Raw genomic sequence first — 16,650 nt, 5'->3', positions numbered from 1 at the left:
AACCAAGGGAACCGCAGAGGTGTCAAGAGGAGGTGGAATATCAGGAATCTCCTCATCCGCAGGCGGTGCAGTGACAAGGTCCGCAGGAACAGAGCCCCACAAATTTGAAGTGGAGATGGTGACCGGGCAGTCCCTGAGAGACAACTGGTCCGGAGTCGCCGGCCGAGAATCCTGCAGCGGAGCAGAAGTTGTTGAAGACTGAAGATCAGAGCTCGCCTTGGCGCAAAGTTGGGTGAGGACCCTGTCCCTTCGCTTTTCCACTTTGTCCAGTGCACTGGTATGCTTCCTGCTCTTGTGATGGGCGTGAGAAGACGGGGCAACAAGTGACTGCGCAGGATCTTGAAAAGAAGTCGATCCATCCTCTGACTGTCTCTGAGAAGCAGAACTGTGCTTACGACCATGTTTGGATTTGGACAATGACTTCGGCATAATGGCAGCGTCCAAGACAGAAGCAGCAGTCACAATCTAAGGACCAGGTGGGGAGCGCGGCAACTCCACTAACTTCAAGCCCCGTGCACGGTCCAATGGTTGAAAGGCAGGGGAGCGCAGCCACTCCACAAAATGGCCGCTGCGGTCAGAAAGGCAGCAAATGGAGGCTGGCAAGGGCAGCGGGGATACTGACAGGTCCAACAGCCAAAGGAAGGGGGGCGCGAAGCTCCACAAACACCCGCACAGCCAGCCCAGTCCAGTGCAGTGCAGACAGATGCCCCTTAAAATTGCCAACAGCTGACAGGAAAAACCAGCAGCTCAGTCACTATCACAGGATGGAGGGGGGGGGGCGCAAAGCTCCACTCTCAAATATTTCAATGGCCAAACAGTCAGAAAGCCGCCCAGACGCTGCAGCAGGGAAGCGTGCAAAAAAAGGGGTCCTGCAGCCTCGGCTCAGCTGCTAGTCGGCTGTCAGCGACCACTAATTAGCCCAGCTGGTATTCGGAGCGGCGAAAAGAGCGCTTGCAGAAACGTCGGGTTCAAATAGCAGAGAAGCAATCAGGGACCACGAGGGCAGCCAATCCAGCCCTTAGAGGGGTAAGGAGCAGTCCAAAGTCCCCAAACAGCAGGCAGAAAAATTCTTTAAATCCGGAGGCTTTTGAATCAGATCGGAAGGCAACAAAATGGCCGCCGCCACAGAAAACGCGCGAAAAAACGGCCAAAAAATTAGATGCGAGACCCTGGAGGGAACGTTTAGCCAGGAAGGGCCAGATCCTGAAAGGGAGGGACTGCCAAGCCTGACAGGGACTCCCAGAAAGCCCCCCAGGGGTCCCCAAAGGGACAAACCGAAAACGCCCTCACACCAGAGGATTAATAGGTCTTAAAGGGAAACACAGGGAAAAACTCACAAAGTCCAAAGGCAACCAAGTCCATAGGGTGAAGCAGAAGAAATGTCAGAAACAGTCCAGGTCCAGATAAAAACACTAATATATCCAAAAAGTACAGATAATTTGGAGAAAACAGCCAGAGCTAGAAACCCACACGCCAGTCCAACTGAAGGACTGAGCCAAAGCTGGGTCTGCCCGGCAACAGAGGCGGGACTTAAAGTTGTTGGCTGACTCAGTCCTTCAATCTGATTGGATGAGTAGTACCCCACACTGGCTGCTGTCTCCACTCTCAATGGAGAAGAGTAGCAGTTTGGGGCTGAGTATAATCATACTGCCTCCAAATGGTTATTAATTTTAGTCCTATTGGTCAGTGTGCTGTAAGCTGTTTGTCTCTTCAGAACTAGAGTGGCATATAAGCTGAATAAAATTGTTATATGGAATTTTAGGCTTCATTCACATTTTAGCATGGCACCCATACCTCCTCTGAAGTTCAGGAAACCATATATTTCTTTTTAACCACTTTTTACATGGAGAAATTTACCTATTGATAAACTAAGCAGGGCCATATTCTAGAATCCTTGAATGTTGCAAGTGTTAAAGAAGCCCCAATGGGAAAGGAAAAGATGTAACATATTTTAAGAGTGTCTGCCTTTCCTCATATCAATGTCTTTTATTATTGGTTTCTGATGTTTGCACATATATCAAATAAAGGCAATAAAATTAAATAGAAGATATAAACATGGCATTAAATAATTCATGGGAAAATTAAAATAGAAGAGCATCTGGAGTGAGGAATCAGATTACTGGAAAAAAAAAAAACTAAAGCATCAGAAGAATTAGAAAAACAAGCAAGGACACCAGAAAAAGGCTTGAAATCATTTATTTATTACCAGTTAGAAACAGCATGCTTTGTATGCAAGTTTGGTTGCACAAGTGAGAAGTGTCCTGAGATGAGCTTCTAGTGTGCTTCCAGTGACAAGGAAAGCAACCCATTTTTGCATGTGTGATTATATCTGTGAATAAATTGATCTCCTTTATTAGAGTACAACTAGGGAGAAGGCTTGAATGGAAATGGAGGGTCTTGATCGATTCCATATAGAAGAAAGGAGAAAAATGGACACTTTACTTTAAGCATCTTTTTGCTTTGTTTACATAATACAATAATCCATAATTGCATGTTTGATTTGGGCTTAATGTGTTGCATAAACTGAGTTAATCGTAATTTATTAAATAAGGCATGGTATAACAATCTGTGGTTTAGCATAATTTCTGACACAGGTCTTTCTCAGTGGTGCACAGGTTCAGATCAATCAAACTAAGTTATGGTTTGTTTTGATTATAATTTGAACAAATTATATGGTAGCCTAGTTCACACTTTATATTACATGGTTTATGTATTATAAAATATGGTAATTTTCTTTTTCCGCTAAGAGGTAAAGAAGAAAAGATTCTTGGGAATACATGCTTCCAATTAAACTCAAAATAGCATCTTCAATTGCTTTAATCACCTCTTTTGTTTTTGCCCACCTCACAACTGTGTGTAATAGTACAGCCACACCATGTCAACTTTTATGCTAAAAAGCAAAGCACTTCTTTGTACAGTATAAACCTACTTTTTATATTTTGTATTTCATGAATTATTTTTTTCCAGTTTCTCACCTATAACACCACTTCAGTATCAGGGTGTGAATAAAACAGGAATTACATTTTGGTTTGAACCCAGAACCAACCATTTTGTTTTCAAATTTTACCAGACTGCCTTGGATTTGCTGGAGTTCAGCAGAAACCAAACAGTGAGGGATTCTGTAATTTTTAATATGAGTCAGAAAAATATATCACCTTCTTTCTCCATTCACCATCCCCCAGAACAGCATATGTTATCAACCCGATGGCCTCGATTTTCATGGACCCTCCCTTTTCTTCCTTCACCACAAAAGCATTGGCCTACTTACCTGTTTCCTACTGTAATGGATTTAGCAGCAAAGAAAAGATTCCCAAAGTGACAAATCCCACCAGTTTGTCCACCTCAGATCTTCCCTCCAATTTTTCCTCTCTTCAGGCCCTTGGCTTTTTCATGCCATTACCTGCCAAACTACTTCTGTTCAGAACAACTGTGTTTCAGTCCATAACATCTCTTTCAGTTTGAGGCTGGATAATCCCAAACCAACTTCTTCATATATGGAATCATTAGAATATCTACCATTTCTCTACTTAAACTGAAATAACTGTTAGCTAACTTGTAAGCAGTTCCTGAATTGGACAACAGATGCCAAGTTGGATAAAGATAAGATAGAACTGTTGTTCAGTGGATTTATCAAACACCTAAGAGATATTGAAAAATGACTGTGCATCATTTTGAAGAAAAAAATTGCATGGGATCTCTCCACAGGGCTTTGACATTGAAGATGAAAGAAATGGATATCTAATTTGCAGGCAATAAGTTAATAATTGCCTGCAAATTAATAATAATAAATTAATAGAACTATGTTTTTGTTATCATATAACTGTATGGAAAACTTTTCAGCCCTGAGAGAAGTACAAGTGTTTGATTATGTGAAATCTCAATTTAACAAGCTACAAACTGCATGCAAGAGACCAAATTTCCATTCCATCCCCCCTGAAATAATAAACAAGCCTACCATATATCTAAAACAATTTGTAAGAGGCAGTTATATATTAATTTTGTAACACCATGACCAAACTATGTAAGCTGCCATGATGTATTTTTCACATTTAACACATTTGGAATATGACTTTATTCCAAATTTTTCTCTAAAATGAGAAAATTGGATTCAAGACTAAGCTGGGTTTTCATCTGCTTTTGTTTCTGCACCGTCCCCTTGACAAACATTCAGTAATTTCTATTCCTAGCAAAATAATACCTCCCATATGTTTTTTTCCTGTGGCTGAAAAACACTTAAGCTTAGAGATACTGGAATTGAAATTGAGATAAAAGGACAATGACTATTGTTTTGCTGATGTCTACTTAGATCTATGGGCAAAGGTGTTTCTGTGGCAAACTCGTGGCTTTTGGCTTTGAATAAATATGTCTAATTATCATGCATTGCACTTACCAATAAAACAACAAAATCCAGAATAAATTATTTCTCTTAGATACAAAGTAGGCATCACTGTTTTCCCTGAAACTTTCTCTAATCCTGACTATAAAAATCATATAATAGATATAAGCTTCTACGTTATTTTATAGAGAACAGGGAGGGAATTAAAACCTAATCATTACATAAATCAGCTCTGTATTAATATTGTATTCAATCAATACATAACTGCTATTCAAGTGTATTCTTCAGATGTAACATGAAAACCGATTCCATTAGCCTTGTATTACAAGTTTGTAGTGACAAACTATATCAAGTAATTGGCTCTTTTTACTTATACCAGCACAGAACTGTATTATCTTTTATAATCTTACAATACAAGGTACTCAGGGAATTCTTTTTAAAAGTAAGATTAATAGAGGCACATGTGTTTATCATTGGGACTTTTCCTAAATAAGGCTTAAATAATGAGAAATAAAGCATTCCATAGGAAAAAATATCAAAGAAATTTGGGAATGAATCAAACAGGAAGTTGAACTAAGATTCTGGAAGAAAACATCTGCAACTGATGAAAAAAATACTTTTTCCAGAAAAAGCGTAGCAATTCATTGTGTGGAATATTAAGAAATGCACAATTATACCATTGCCATTATTAAAGAATGTTTTCTATTTCTTAAAATCAAATTATTTACAGTGATGTATTGTTTAAGAATAATTAATATATTGCACATAATTTAAATTTTTTAATGTCATTTCTACAAAGGAGTTAAATTATCATCAGTACTGACCTTACATATTTTAGACAGAAGTGATGCTCCCGGGTATTTCAAGAACAAGATACTTAAATAGATTAAAAAGCTACAGTTGTATCCTTTCAAAATTCAAACTGAATTAAGGTTACAGTAGTGGCTTTCTGTTCTTTCATAGAACATCCAGATGATAACACATCACAGAGTTGTGCAAATTGTGGTTCCAGGAAAAGAAACAACTACCTCCTTTTTCCTGCACCACTTTTTCCTATTTTACTGCTACTGCCAGTAGACTTGCTGGAAGATTTTGAAGAGAAAAGTCTTGTCATGAACTCTGACACATCAGGCAGCTCATGGTTAGAATTCAACATATTCATGGATTGCTCCATTTCCTAAATACATACAAACAGAGGAAAGTATAAGAGAAAACCATTTCTAAATTATATATTAAAGAATATAATGTGAATTTTTACAGGTTGCATTTGCTCTCTACCACATATCCCCACTACAGACTCCTCTATTCAGCCAGTGTGAAGAACTTAAAAGAAAATTGTTACATATATATAGGAAAGAAACTACTAAAAGCAAAAAAGCTTAAAAACATGTCTAAAGTAGTCTTACAGGACAATATTGATTCTTATACATTTTGAAAAACTGAAAAATCTCAATTTTAAGAATTTTTTTCTTATAGGTTTTCTTCAAACAAATGAGCAGAGAGATATCATCCAAGCATATTTGACTATTAGGACATTTTAGGATCTAGACTAGAGTGTAATAGGAGTAACTTGAAAATAACTTGATACCTGTAAAGAACTACTGAAGACAGAGATAATTCAGAGGAAATAAAAATTAAAATCAACTGAATCCCAGAAGCAGCAGTCAAAGGCACACAGTAAGCACCACTAAATATAGAAGATTTAGTAAACACCTTGAGTCTCCATTTTGTTCTAGCCCTCCGCTATTCGGCATAATGCATGGTGAAAGGACAATGAATTAAAATAATGTAAGAAATATCATACTACAACTTCCTATTAATGTGAATTTATCAAAAGTATGGGCATTCTTGCTGAAATCATAATGACAAAGAGAAGGAGAATGACAGCATTATGTGGCAGAAAGTTTTAGAAACTTATATTAAACACAGAAACTGAATTCCTTTTAACCAGTTAGTTAAAAATTTTTTTATTAGAAATCTGTACTAAACAATTTGCTACAGTGAATACAAAAGAGCTCTTGATCTAATATCAGAGCAGTTCAAGAAATCAAGTCAAAGAGCATGCATGCTCAGCTAGCCATAGATCTGTCCAGGACTTTGCTTTAAATAACAATGTTTACTAGAGCTCCCATATACAAAAAAAGAGTATGCTAATTCCTAATAGGAGCAGAAGAAAGTTTAGGCAGCAAATGCCTTTGCTAACATCCTCCAAATAAGCTTTAATGAAATATGGGATAAACCCACATGGAAAATAAACCTGTTTTTGAAGATTTCCCATTCAATCATGAAATGAGAGGGGATTGATTCTCTCAAGGGGATGTTTTCTTGATTTGACTTTGAGATTCAGAGCACCCCACGGTATTTTGTGTCAGTGCTGTGGAGTCGGAGTCGGAGGAAATTTTGGGTACCTGGAGTCGGAGTCGGAAAACAATGCACCGACTCCAACTCCTACTAAATTTAGATTGGAATTAAAAAAAAAGCAAGTTTAAATGTCCCAATTCACAAAAAGTTATAATTAATGACTTCATTAAAATACATTCGTATATTAATACAGAGGAGTCGGAGTCGGGGAGTCGGAGTCGGAAGTACAAAAAACTGTGGAGTCGGAGTCGTAACATTTATCTCCCGACTCCACAGCCCTGTTTTGTGTAGGTGGGGAACACAAAACTGTTGAAATTAAGATTATCTAGTATATGCATTCTCAAGCACAACAGCTTTATCACATTTGCGTTTCATGTGGGGGTTTAACTAAAAGACAGGTTAGGCAGGTACCTGGGGGAAGGGTATTTTTTTTTTCAGGTAAGCTTCATAGGTTGGTTGGTGAGCAGCCCACAAATCATTTTATGAGAAAGGCAGCCATACAGGTCCTATAACTAAATGTCATATCATCACATGATACTGACTCCATTCTCTTTAAGCTCATCCTATATTTCATAAGCTGTTTGGGGAATGCAAATAAAACATGAAAAAAACTAATCTCCTTTTATGTCTTAAACCCTACTTTCCAGTAATAATTTCCATTTGTTTTGCATTGTTGAAGTTTTTAGCTCAGCACTATATTTCAATTATAGCAATAAACCAAAAGCTCACTATTATATCTATATTCCTGATTCTGTATATTATATATCTGTATCTATACCTATACCTATATCTTGATTCAATATTTGCAGTTTTCACTTTTGCAAACTTACTCACCCGCCTCATGTCAGGATCACTTGTATTGACAACTTTGGGTAATAATACAAAGATTAGCAATGGAAGGATCATCATCATAACCTTAAACAGAAAAAAAATCAAAAGGTCATCAAATTTGTTAATCACTTAACAAATGTTTCACTTAACAACAGAAATTTTGGGCTCAATTGTGTTTGTAAGTCAAGGATTACCTGTATTGAACCTTTCACAACAAATTATGATGATCAGAAATATTCAAGACACAGCTTCATACAATTCCTTAAGACTGAAAAAAGGAAACTACCAACCTAAGTTACATTTATCAAATGTGTCTTAAGTAACCACTGAAATTACAAATCTCTTGGGATTATAGAGATGCGAGATGAGCTAAAACAATTGGAATCGGAAGGGTGCAGGAACCAATGCTGTCCGTGGCCATGGTGCACTGCTCACTTATGTGGGCCAGCCTTACTGTTTGAAGGCTGAACGAAGCCTTCAACTGAGTGAGGAAGCATTGCGGGGCCAGGCCTTTCACACCCACATTGAGCCCGCCAGAGTTCGCTGTGCTGGGGCAGGAATGAGACCCTGTCCTGTGGAGCCCGTTGCCGCTTGGGCAGGGAGGACGGGAAGAACAGCGAGGCTTTGCGCCAGCCGGCAAGGAGCAGGTCAGGCGGTGCTGGCTGGTTGGAGAGGGAGTAACCATTAGGTGGCTGCTGCCGCCAGCAGCTTAAATGCCCCAACTGAAGTTGGAGTTCGCTGTGCCAGGGGAGAAACGAGAGGCCCTGCTGTCCCATAGAACTTGCACTGCTTGAGTGGGGAGGACGAGGAGGCTGCTCAGTTGGCTCTACCCCCCTCCCCCGCTGCTGCCAGCAGCTTGAATGCTCCAACTAAAGCAGGGATCACGCGCTCTCTCTCTCTCTCACACACACACAGTTTGGAGAGCCCCCCCCGTCTCTGTCTCTTTGCAGCGGTAGTTGCGGTGCTTCAGTACCTGGCTGGCGGGCCGCTCAGGTAAGCCGGTGCTGGGCGAGGGGGGGCAGCTCCACACACCCTGCCTTGCTTCATACTCCACCACCACCCCGCCTTGCTGTTCAAGTGGCTTTTATCACTTGCACCGCGGGCAGCAGCTTGGGTGCCCTGTACAGATCACTCTCTCTCTTCCCCCCCCCAATTGGATTGCTCTCTTGCTCTCTCTGTCTCACCTCATTAGCATGCAAGCGTGCTCCATTAAGTAGTTAAGTGGAAAGAGGGGGAAAGGGAGGAGTAAGAGACCGGCAAACGCTTTTTGCGCGGAGAATGAAAGTTTCTGGGTGCCTGATTCTGCGAAAGATGATGGGTGCCTGAATCTGCGTGATATTATAGCACCCAGGAGTGTCCATTCTCGGCACGAAAAACATTTCCCAGCCAAATCTCCTCCCTCTTCCTCAAAGCAAAGACAAAGCAACAGAGAAACAAAGAGAGGAGACAGACATTTGCAAGGTAAGTGAGTCCTTGTGGCAGGAAGGGAGGGATAAACATGAGGTATCTTAGTGGGTTGGGGAGGCCTTGAGGACCTGTTCTATCACTAGCCCTACCCCCCCATGGCCTTCTCCATCCTGAGATACCTCATGTGCACATTGGTATTCTTGAATTGTGAGCTCTTAGGAAAGTATCCCCGCCTTGTGTGTTGCAAACAGCTATTTCCAGTGGGGAAAACAGGACAAGGACAGAGGGGAAATAGAGCAAGGAAGGAAAAAGAAGGAAAGAGGGGAAGGAAGAAGAAAGGAAGAATGAAGAGGGAAGGAAAAAGAACGGAGGGAGGGAAGGAAGGAAGATTATAATGAGAGCAAGTGAGGGTAAATGCTGCCTTAGCAGTTTGGCCACCAGCAGCCCTGCTGCCTTTTGCCATCCCCTTGTCCCCTCCTGACCTCTCCTGGTGGTCGCCCATCCTATCGAGGATGCTTTGGTTACAAAGCCAGGTCTCCTCTCATGCTTATCTGAAGTTGAATATATCTACTCCATGCGTACAAAAAATATATGCTTTTGTTTATATTTCATACATAGCACCCTTGAGATTTCTCAGGACAACCTAAAATTCTGAATAATTAAAATACGCAATAATTAAAATGCACAATAGAATATAAAAGCTAAAACTTGTTTAATATGTAATTTCTATAAATCGAAGAATAATCTGGTAAACTTGTTGATGTTTACACAATTCCATACATACCATGGGGTTCATTAAAAAGTCTGTCCATCCCCAAGACTCTCTCTTTATAAAATATGAAGGAGGCCCAGAAGATTTCATTTGAAGAGGATATGGCAATCGAACAACTTCTGATGTTTTGATATAATTCACATATCTTGCTCTGAATTAAAAAAATAAAAGTGTGTTCTATAGATTTTTCAATTTTATCAATGCCTCTACACAGTATCCTGTGACAATGTAAGCTGCGTACCTCAATGCATTTCCGCACTCAAGAGCCTACAATTAGATTAAATGCTGCTTATTTGCAGGTAAATGTTCTTAGGACAGCAATCTAATAATTTTATTAGATAATTTTATTATTTTTATTTGGTAGCAACTATATAGAGTTGCTACAAACTCATCCAGAAATTCACTATAAAGGTAGCCTTTGAATTGGAACCAGAATTTCTATCGCTAGGTTAAAAGTCGTAAAGCATAATGTCATACCACTGCATTGCTTAGTGATGGCAATCCCAGTCTTAGCTGCTGTTGTTTACCAATTCTTATCAGTTGTTACCCAAAAACCCACCCTCATTCTACTTTCAGCTTGGTCCCTACCAGCCCTGAGATTTGGTAAAATATGGGACTGCCTCCTCTTAAACTCTCCCCCCCCCACCTATTTCCTTATCTCTACCCTTTTAGCCACCTTGTATTCTGCCACCACACTTGTGACAAAGCAAGGCCATTGGTAGTAATTGGTAGGTTGCCATCCAAAGGCCGTCATAAATGCAGCTGGGCCCAAATTATGTTCATGTGACCATGGGAACATTGCAACACCTGAAATCCCTGTGTTCAGCATCATAATAATTTGGAATTGTTGCTCCAACAAATGGACAGTAAATAAAGACTACCTATATGGATTTACATTTTCTAAACTCTGGGGCTTTTCCTACAATTTATTAATGCAAGAGAAGTTTGAGAATGGTTTAACTAACACTGCAATTTCACCTATGGAGATATTGTACCAGATATCACTATAAGTCAACCAAATCATAACAAATTCATACGTAATATTAAAAACTGTAGTTTTCAGAAATCCACGTATTAAAGCTAGGTTTTATTTCTTTTTAAATATATACAGGTAACATTGATATATGCAAGGTAAGTTCAAATTGCTTATGTAATTACAATATGCCTATCAACACATTCTTAGCAATAAAATTATGTCTGTGTAAACATAATGCAGTAATTTGTTTTAATCATTATTAAATAAGTCAATGACGTGTTTACACATTCAATCATATTCAATCAAACCAAGTTTCATAAGCCAAATGGCTTGATTTGTATATTGTATATTCTCTGGCTTGTATAAGCCAGAGAAATTAATTTACTGCTTACTTTACTAACTGAAACAAGCATATATTACATTATTACACTGTTCATTAACAAATATTTTATCCCAATAAAAAATGAACACAAAATGGTCCATTTGGATTTTTGACTCACTAGATCTTAATTTCTTGAAAGTCTTTCCAAATGTAATATGATTGTGTATGCAGATATTAAAGTGAAGCTTTTCATCTCATAATTTACAAAATATATTGATGTTGCAATATGAAATTTTGAACAATTCACCTCATTTTTCCTCTTGAAGTAATATCTACTCGTACTGGTTCGAATTTGTAAGCTGGAGATATAACTTCAACAACATATGATCCAGAAGGAATATCATGAACCACAAAGCTTCCATCTGTCCTGATAAAATAGAAAAGAGCCAAACATATAACTCTATCACAGAATGTTTTCAGAGATAACCCAATAATTTTAGATTTCATACCACAAGAAAAGTTTTGCTTAATCAGACAAACTAGCCATAGTTTAGAGTTACATTTCAGAGCATTAGACTCTGCGTTAAGACAATAAGATTATAATTCCTGACAACATATATGTACTACAATGTTCTTCATTAATAACAAGTGACAGTGAACTGGTATAGCAGGGCAGTTATGAATACAAGATAAAACGTTCTAGTTTCTATCTCAGCAGAACCACTTGGCCTGAGACAAACTGTAAAAATCACTAATATGTTGTATACAAAGTATATTTATCTTATAGACCTGTTGGATTTATGTATAAAAACAAATGAAGTATATTGTTTCCAATATGGTTTTTTTTTTTTGCTTAGGAAATAAAAGGCAAGTAAAGTAAAGTAACATGGCATGGAAAAAGTTAAGAGGAAGAATATTTTTGCTTGCCCACCCAATAAATTGGAGTCATTGAATGAATATGATTGGCAGATTGTACTTAAATATATTTAAGTATAAAATTCAGAAAATGTATTTATTCCTTAAATTTCTAAGCTACTCTACATTTTTAATTAAAGTGAACTGACATTTAAAAGAAAATAAAAATGTGTGGACAAATTTACTAGTCATAATGGCTGTAAAAGATCATAAAAACAGGCCTACTGCATCACGATAAATCTGACATCATACCCACAAAATTGGGCTTAAATTATTTGCAGATCAGAACTCAAATGTTTAAAGCCTGTGATGGCCTTAAAATTATACAATTTTATAAAGCTTGCAGATTCCTGCAGTTAAAAATTAGAAAGTTGGTTTATCTGCGGATAATGCCATTTTTGATGGTATTTTGGTTGACATTTTGAGGGTTGGGTTATCTGCAATTATATACAGCATTCCTTCCAATTAGCTTGACTGGATGACCCCTGGTCCCACTGTTTTAAGAGAGAAAAATATTAATATTTTATAAAATTAAATAAAATTTAATAAATGAAATAGCAAAATTCTCTGCACAGTTTATAATAAATCTGTCCACTTTCTTTTTCCAAGCTAAAATTACAAATGTATTATTCTTTTCTAGCATGGAAGGTATTTGAGTCCCCAAATCATTTTGATTGGCAACTTCTGCATTTTTCCTGCTGTTACTTTTCTAATATGAACAGAGCAGTACATAGTATTGTAGATATAGAAGCATTACAGACTTGTACAATGACATTGCAATGTTGATAGATATTGTACATTTCAGCCAACATCTTCACTGAACTAACCACTAGGATTCTAAACACTGGATAGACATTAGGCTTTACCAGAGCACCTGTAAAGTTAGGAGGTTTTGCTCTGATGTACATTACTTTACATGTAATGAAATCTTGGTCAACCATACATTGGAATATATTCATTTGTCAACATCAGAGGCAACTTGATTCTGTGTGCATGTATGTCTAATCTGCAGGAATTCATTAGTGTAATATGAAAAGTTGTGTTAGCATTTCAACACAGACTATTTCAATACAGAAGATAAATTATCTTACAAACTCTAATAAGAGACATTGGGTTACTTTCTTAAAATGCACCCCATAAAGGCAACTGCCCTTCTGGGAGGAGCATAGGGAGAAAGCAAGAACAACTTCCCCATCAATATAGTGTTTACGGATACCACAATAATGTAACTAATTCAATTTTTGATATTTACCACTTCTAGGTTCAATTCTGATTTACCATTAAGAAAAAAACCCATAATGGTTGGAGGCATGAAATTGTATGTTCAAGTTTTAATAAAGATGTACTCTAAAATATGTTGGTAATTAACATTTTCAAACAACTGTGTGTGTGTGTGTGTGTGTGTGTAAACTTATATCTGAAGATCAGAAACACAAGGACATCTGAAATTGAGCAGCTTATTCTTCCTCAGAGCAGAAAACCGACTGTAAAGATTGAGAGGTATTGCTTTGCCAGGCCAAATACATTTAGAAAAAAACTGATTGTGATCTTCCCAAGCAACAACTCAATCCCAACACAGTGTGACACAATAAATATGCTTTAAAATCTGTCCTGGCCAATCTGCCTTGATCTAATCCAGACCAGCGTTCCCCTCAGCCTATTCTCTGGCATCAAGATTTTAAGACAGAATAAAACAGTAATGACGAAAGATGTTTTTGCCTTTGTCTAGTGAGTCAGGAAGCTTTAAATTGTGTTATAATTTATATCATGCCTTTCCTTTAGAAACACCCTACTCCAACTTTTGTCCACATCAATGCTGCCGATTAGGATTGGTTGGGAGGAGTGACGGGGCCAAAGTCATCCCCTGAACTTCCCAAAAGCTAAAGGATCCATTTGAACCCGTCTCTCCTCAGGGCCAATTCAGAATTCAAAATCTCATCTACAACCTCTGAAGGCAAAACCTCCCTCGACACAAGCTTGACTCCACGGACCAAACTACATTGTTTACTTGACAACACCAGAGCAGTATCTCGCTAGCGTCGTCAATGTCTTCAATTAGCATTGTGGGGGCTTCTGGTAGTCTTTCCCTCAGGTATTAAGTGCAAAACTTGCTTAGTATTTTTCTTTTCTTTTCTGGTTTAAGGCGACGGCGGTGTTAACCCTGAGGGAAGACTGTTGGACTGATAAGAGACCCGTCTTCGCCTAGGACGGTCATTCCGCTTCCGAAATTAATAAATACATTAATAAATATTTTTTTTTAAAAAAATGCCCTTTTTGTGGTTGCCCAATTTAGCCTTTAGGAGTTTAATTTAGGGGTTTTCCCGAAGAGACGCAAGGATCCAAAGCGAATTAATAAGCAAGTTCTCGACGTGGTCCGGAACGAAGCGGAAGCCCCCCCCTTACCCCCCAACAAGCACCCCAGAGGGGGTCCGCAGAGCCGGGCTGGGAGAGTGTCGACGGTTACCGCCACCGCGATTGCTACTCACTTGAGGAAGCCGACGTGCTCCTCCCCGTCCACCAGCACTCGGGCGCCCGCAATCCAATCTTGGGGCTTCACTCCCGGCACTACCGCGCGACCCTCGATCTTAAACCTCTCACCGGCGCCAAGAGCATCCCCGCCACCGCCGCCGGGCGTTTCTGAAGCCCACGAACGTGAGGGGAACTGAAACGTCGCCGCCAGGAAGAAGACCGTCCCGAGCAGACCAAAAAGTCCGGCCGCCATGATAGCTCTTGCGCGAGATACCGGGATAACGAACAAGCGGAAGGAGGCTTTTTTTTTTTTTCTTTCTTTCTTAACCTTACCGGCGCATGCGCCAAGCGACCGGAATGCGCCTTTCGACGGGCCGGCGCTGCGTGTGTTCACGTGACAAATAAGGAAAATGCCCGGTTCTTATCCTCAACTCTGAAACTCCGGACTTCCGGTTCCTTCTAGCATTTTTTTTTCCCCGAGGGGGGCGTGGAAATTAGCCTTGGATTGCTAGTAAATTGTTGCCAGACGAGGCTATATTACTGTGATTCGACAAAAGTTCACCCTACCCTATTCGAAGAATCAGGATAAACATCTCCGTGAGCCACCCGAGTGGAAATGCTAATTAGTTTCATTTTTCAGCAACTGACACTAACAAGTTTTTTTTTTAAAGTTTGAAACATCTCCAGTCCCTTCTAACAATATTAATACAAAATGTATTATTTTTTTAGAGTTTGTGCAAATGTAATGTATGTGTCCTTGTAGAGGGTTGCAGCAGACTATCGAAGGTTTTTCACGGGAAATTCTCAAAATGTATGTGAATTGTTGATGAAGCAACTATGCTTCCTCTAAATATCAACCTATATAGAGAGTACAGATAGACCAGAGACCATTGCAAAGGTAATAGATATTTAATAGTTTCATTTGTAGATTCATATTTCTTAGGTTATTAACAAGGTACCGCACTTTATTTAATGGTCTGATTCACTATCTGATATATAAAAATGTTGCACTATAAAATTTTATTCTACTTTCACCAATAGGACTAGGTTGCAGAAACTTGACTATTGATGAATAGTTTGGGTGTGGCCTTGTTTCTCATCTCAGTCGTTGCTAAAAAAATCTGAAATGGATCCGTCACTGCGTTATTTTATTTACCAGCTGAACTCATCATTTCTGGACTGTCAAGACTCTCCGTAGCTTGCCAACTTCTTATCAGTAAGCTACGTGTTTCCGTATCTACCCACATTCCTTCACTTGCTTCACCCACTCTTTCCTTTGTTCTCTTTCCAGCAAGGTCTGGCTGAGATAGCCGGCAAGAATTACTTTCAAAAATGTAGCAATTAACTTTTCTTAGTTAGTGAGGTGTTTTATTTTCTTTATAACAAATAAATGAGTTTTATTAGAAACCTTCCTTCGCGTTTCTTTTTCGGAATATTGCAAACAAGGAGCCACGATTCATCTCCTCTAATTAAACCAGGATAATTAGTCCCAGGGCCAAACATGGGATTAATAAATGCCCTGACAATCCCAAAGTTAATTTTAAGAGTGTCTGTCTCTCTCTAGTTTCTGTTTAAAAGATACAATGGAAGAGGAACAAATTTTACTGGACAAGACTTTTAAAAAAGCTTTCAAAGTAAGAGCTTAGGTGTGTATCACAAAGCGTTACCAATCAGCACAAAAACTGCAGCATATTAAACGGTTCCCTGTGATAGCCTGACACATAGCATGCTTCATCTATATGTTTTTTCACATAATTTGACTGTACACGTCTTCATAAAATGGTTTGTTTCTTGGCTTTTTAGAAGCCATCCTTTAAGCAACAATGAGTTTTTGAAGAGACTGGTGCTGAATACATTACTTTACTGCTTACCATGAATCAAGATCATTTAGAGAAAAATGTTGACACACAGTTTTTCAGATAGAAAAATTAAACTTATTAGTATTTAAGAAAAGGATCAGTAATGTATGTTATTATGACATGTAGTTATGGTAGTATATTTAAATAACATTTGGTAAACGGAATCTTTTCTCATTGCATATGGATTGTGGTCTGTAAATGTTTTATGACACATTATGTCATACAAACCCAAATATTTTTTAAAAAATCATGGCTTAGTATAATTTGTGAGTTCATTTTTTCATTTTCAATTCTCCACAAGGAAAGCATTTATAATTATAGCTCATAATTTTATATAACATCCTGAGTCAGGCAGACACAGAGATTACCAATGTTGGTATTAAAATAGGAAAATAATCACAC

At 38.6% G+C, this 16,650-nt stretch overlaps 1 protein-coding gene across 3 annotated transcripts; it reads right to left on the bottom strand.

The window, feature by feature from the left end:
* Window positions 1–2,180: 2,180 nt before the first annotated feature.
* Window positions 2,181–14,729, bottom strand: EMC7 (ER membrane protein complex subunit 7). Of its 3 annotated transcripts, none has more exons than XR_011600188.1 (6): window positions 14,407–14,729; window positions 11,313–11,432; window positions 9,720–9,858; window positions 7,532–7,612; window positions 5,161–5,513; window positions 2,181–2,396 (listed from the first exon to the last, which is right to left on the bottom strand). XR_011600188.1 is itself a non-coding variant. In XM_070940205.1 (5 exons), the coding sequence occupies exons 1-5, from the start codon at window positions 14,640–14,642 to the stop codon at window positions 5,361–5,363; spliced, it is 729 nt and encodes a 242-aa protein (XP_070796306.1). In that variant the 5' UTR covers window positions 14,643–14,729; the 3' UTR covers window positions 2,181–5,360. The 3 variants fall into 3 exon arrangements, 1 of the variants encoding a protein (XP_070796306.1); XR_011600189.1 differs by having other exon boundaries at window positions 5,166–5,513; XM_070940205.1 differs by having other exon boundaries at window positions 2,181–5,513.
* Between the last annotated feature and the right edge of the window lie 1,921 nt (window positions 14,730–16,650).

This window comes from Pituophis catenifer, unplaced genomic scaffold (genome assembly GCF_029215685.1).
Source record: "Pituophis catenifer annectens isolate HBS135680 unplaced genomic scaffold, rPitCat1.0.hap2 SCAF_1, whole genome shotgun sequence".
In the NCBI taxonomy this organism is placed as follows: domain Eukaryota; kingdom Metazoa; phylum Chordata; class Lepidosauria; order Squamata; family Colubridae; genus Pituophis; species Pituophis catenifer.
The sequence above is the reverse complement of the archived record's forward strand: the minus strand, read 5'-3'. Positions and strand labels throughout refer to the sequence as shown.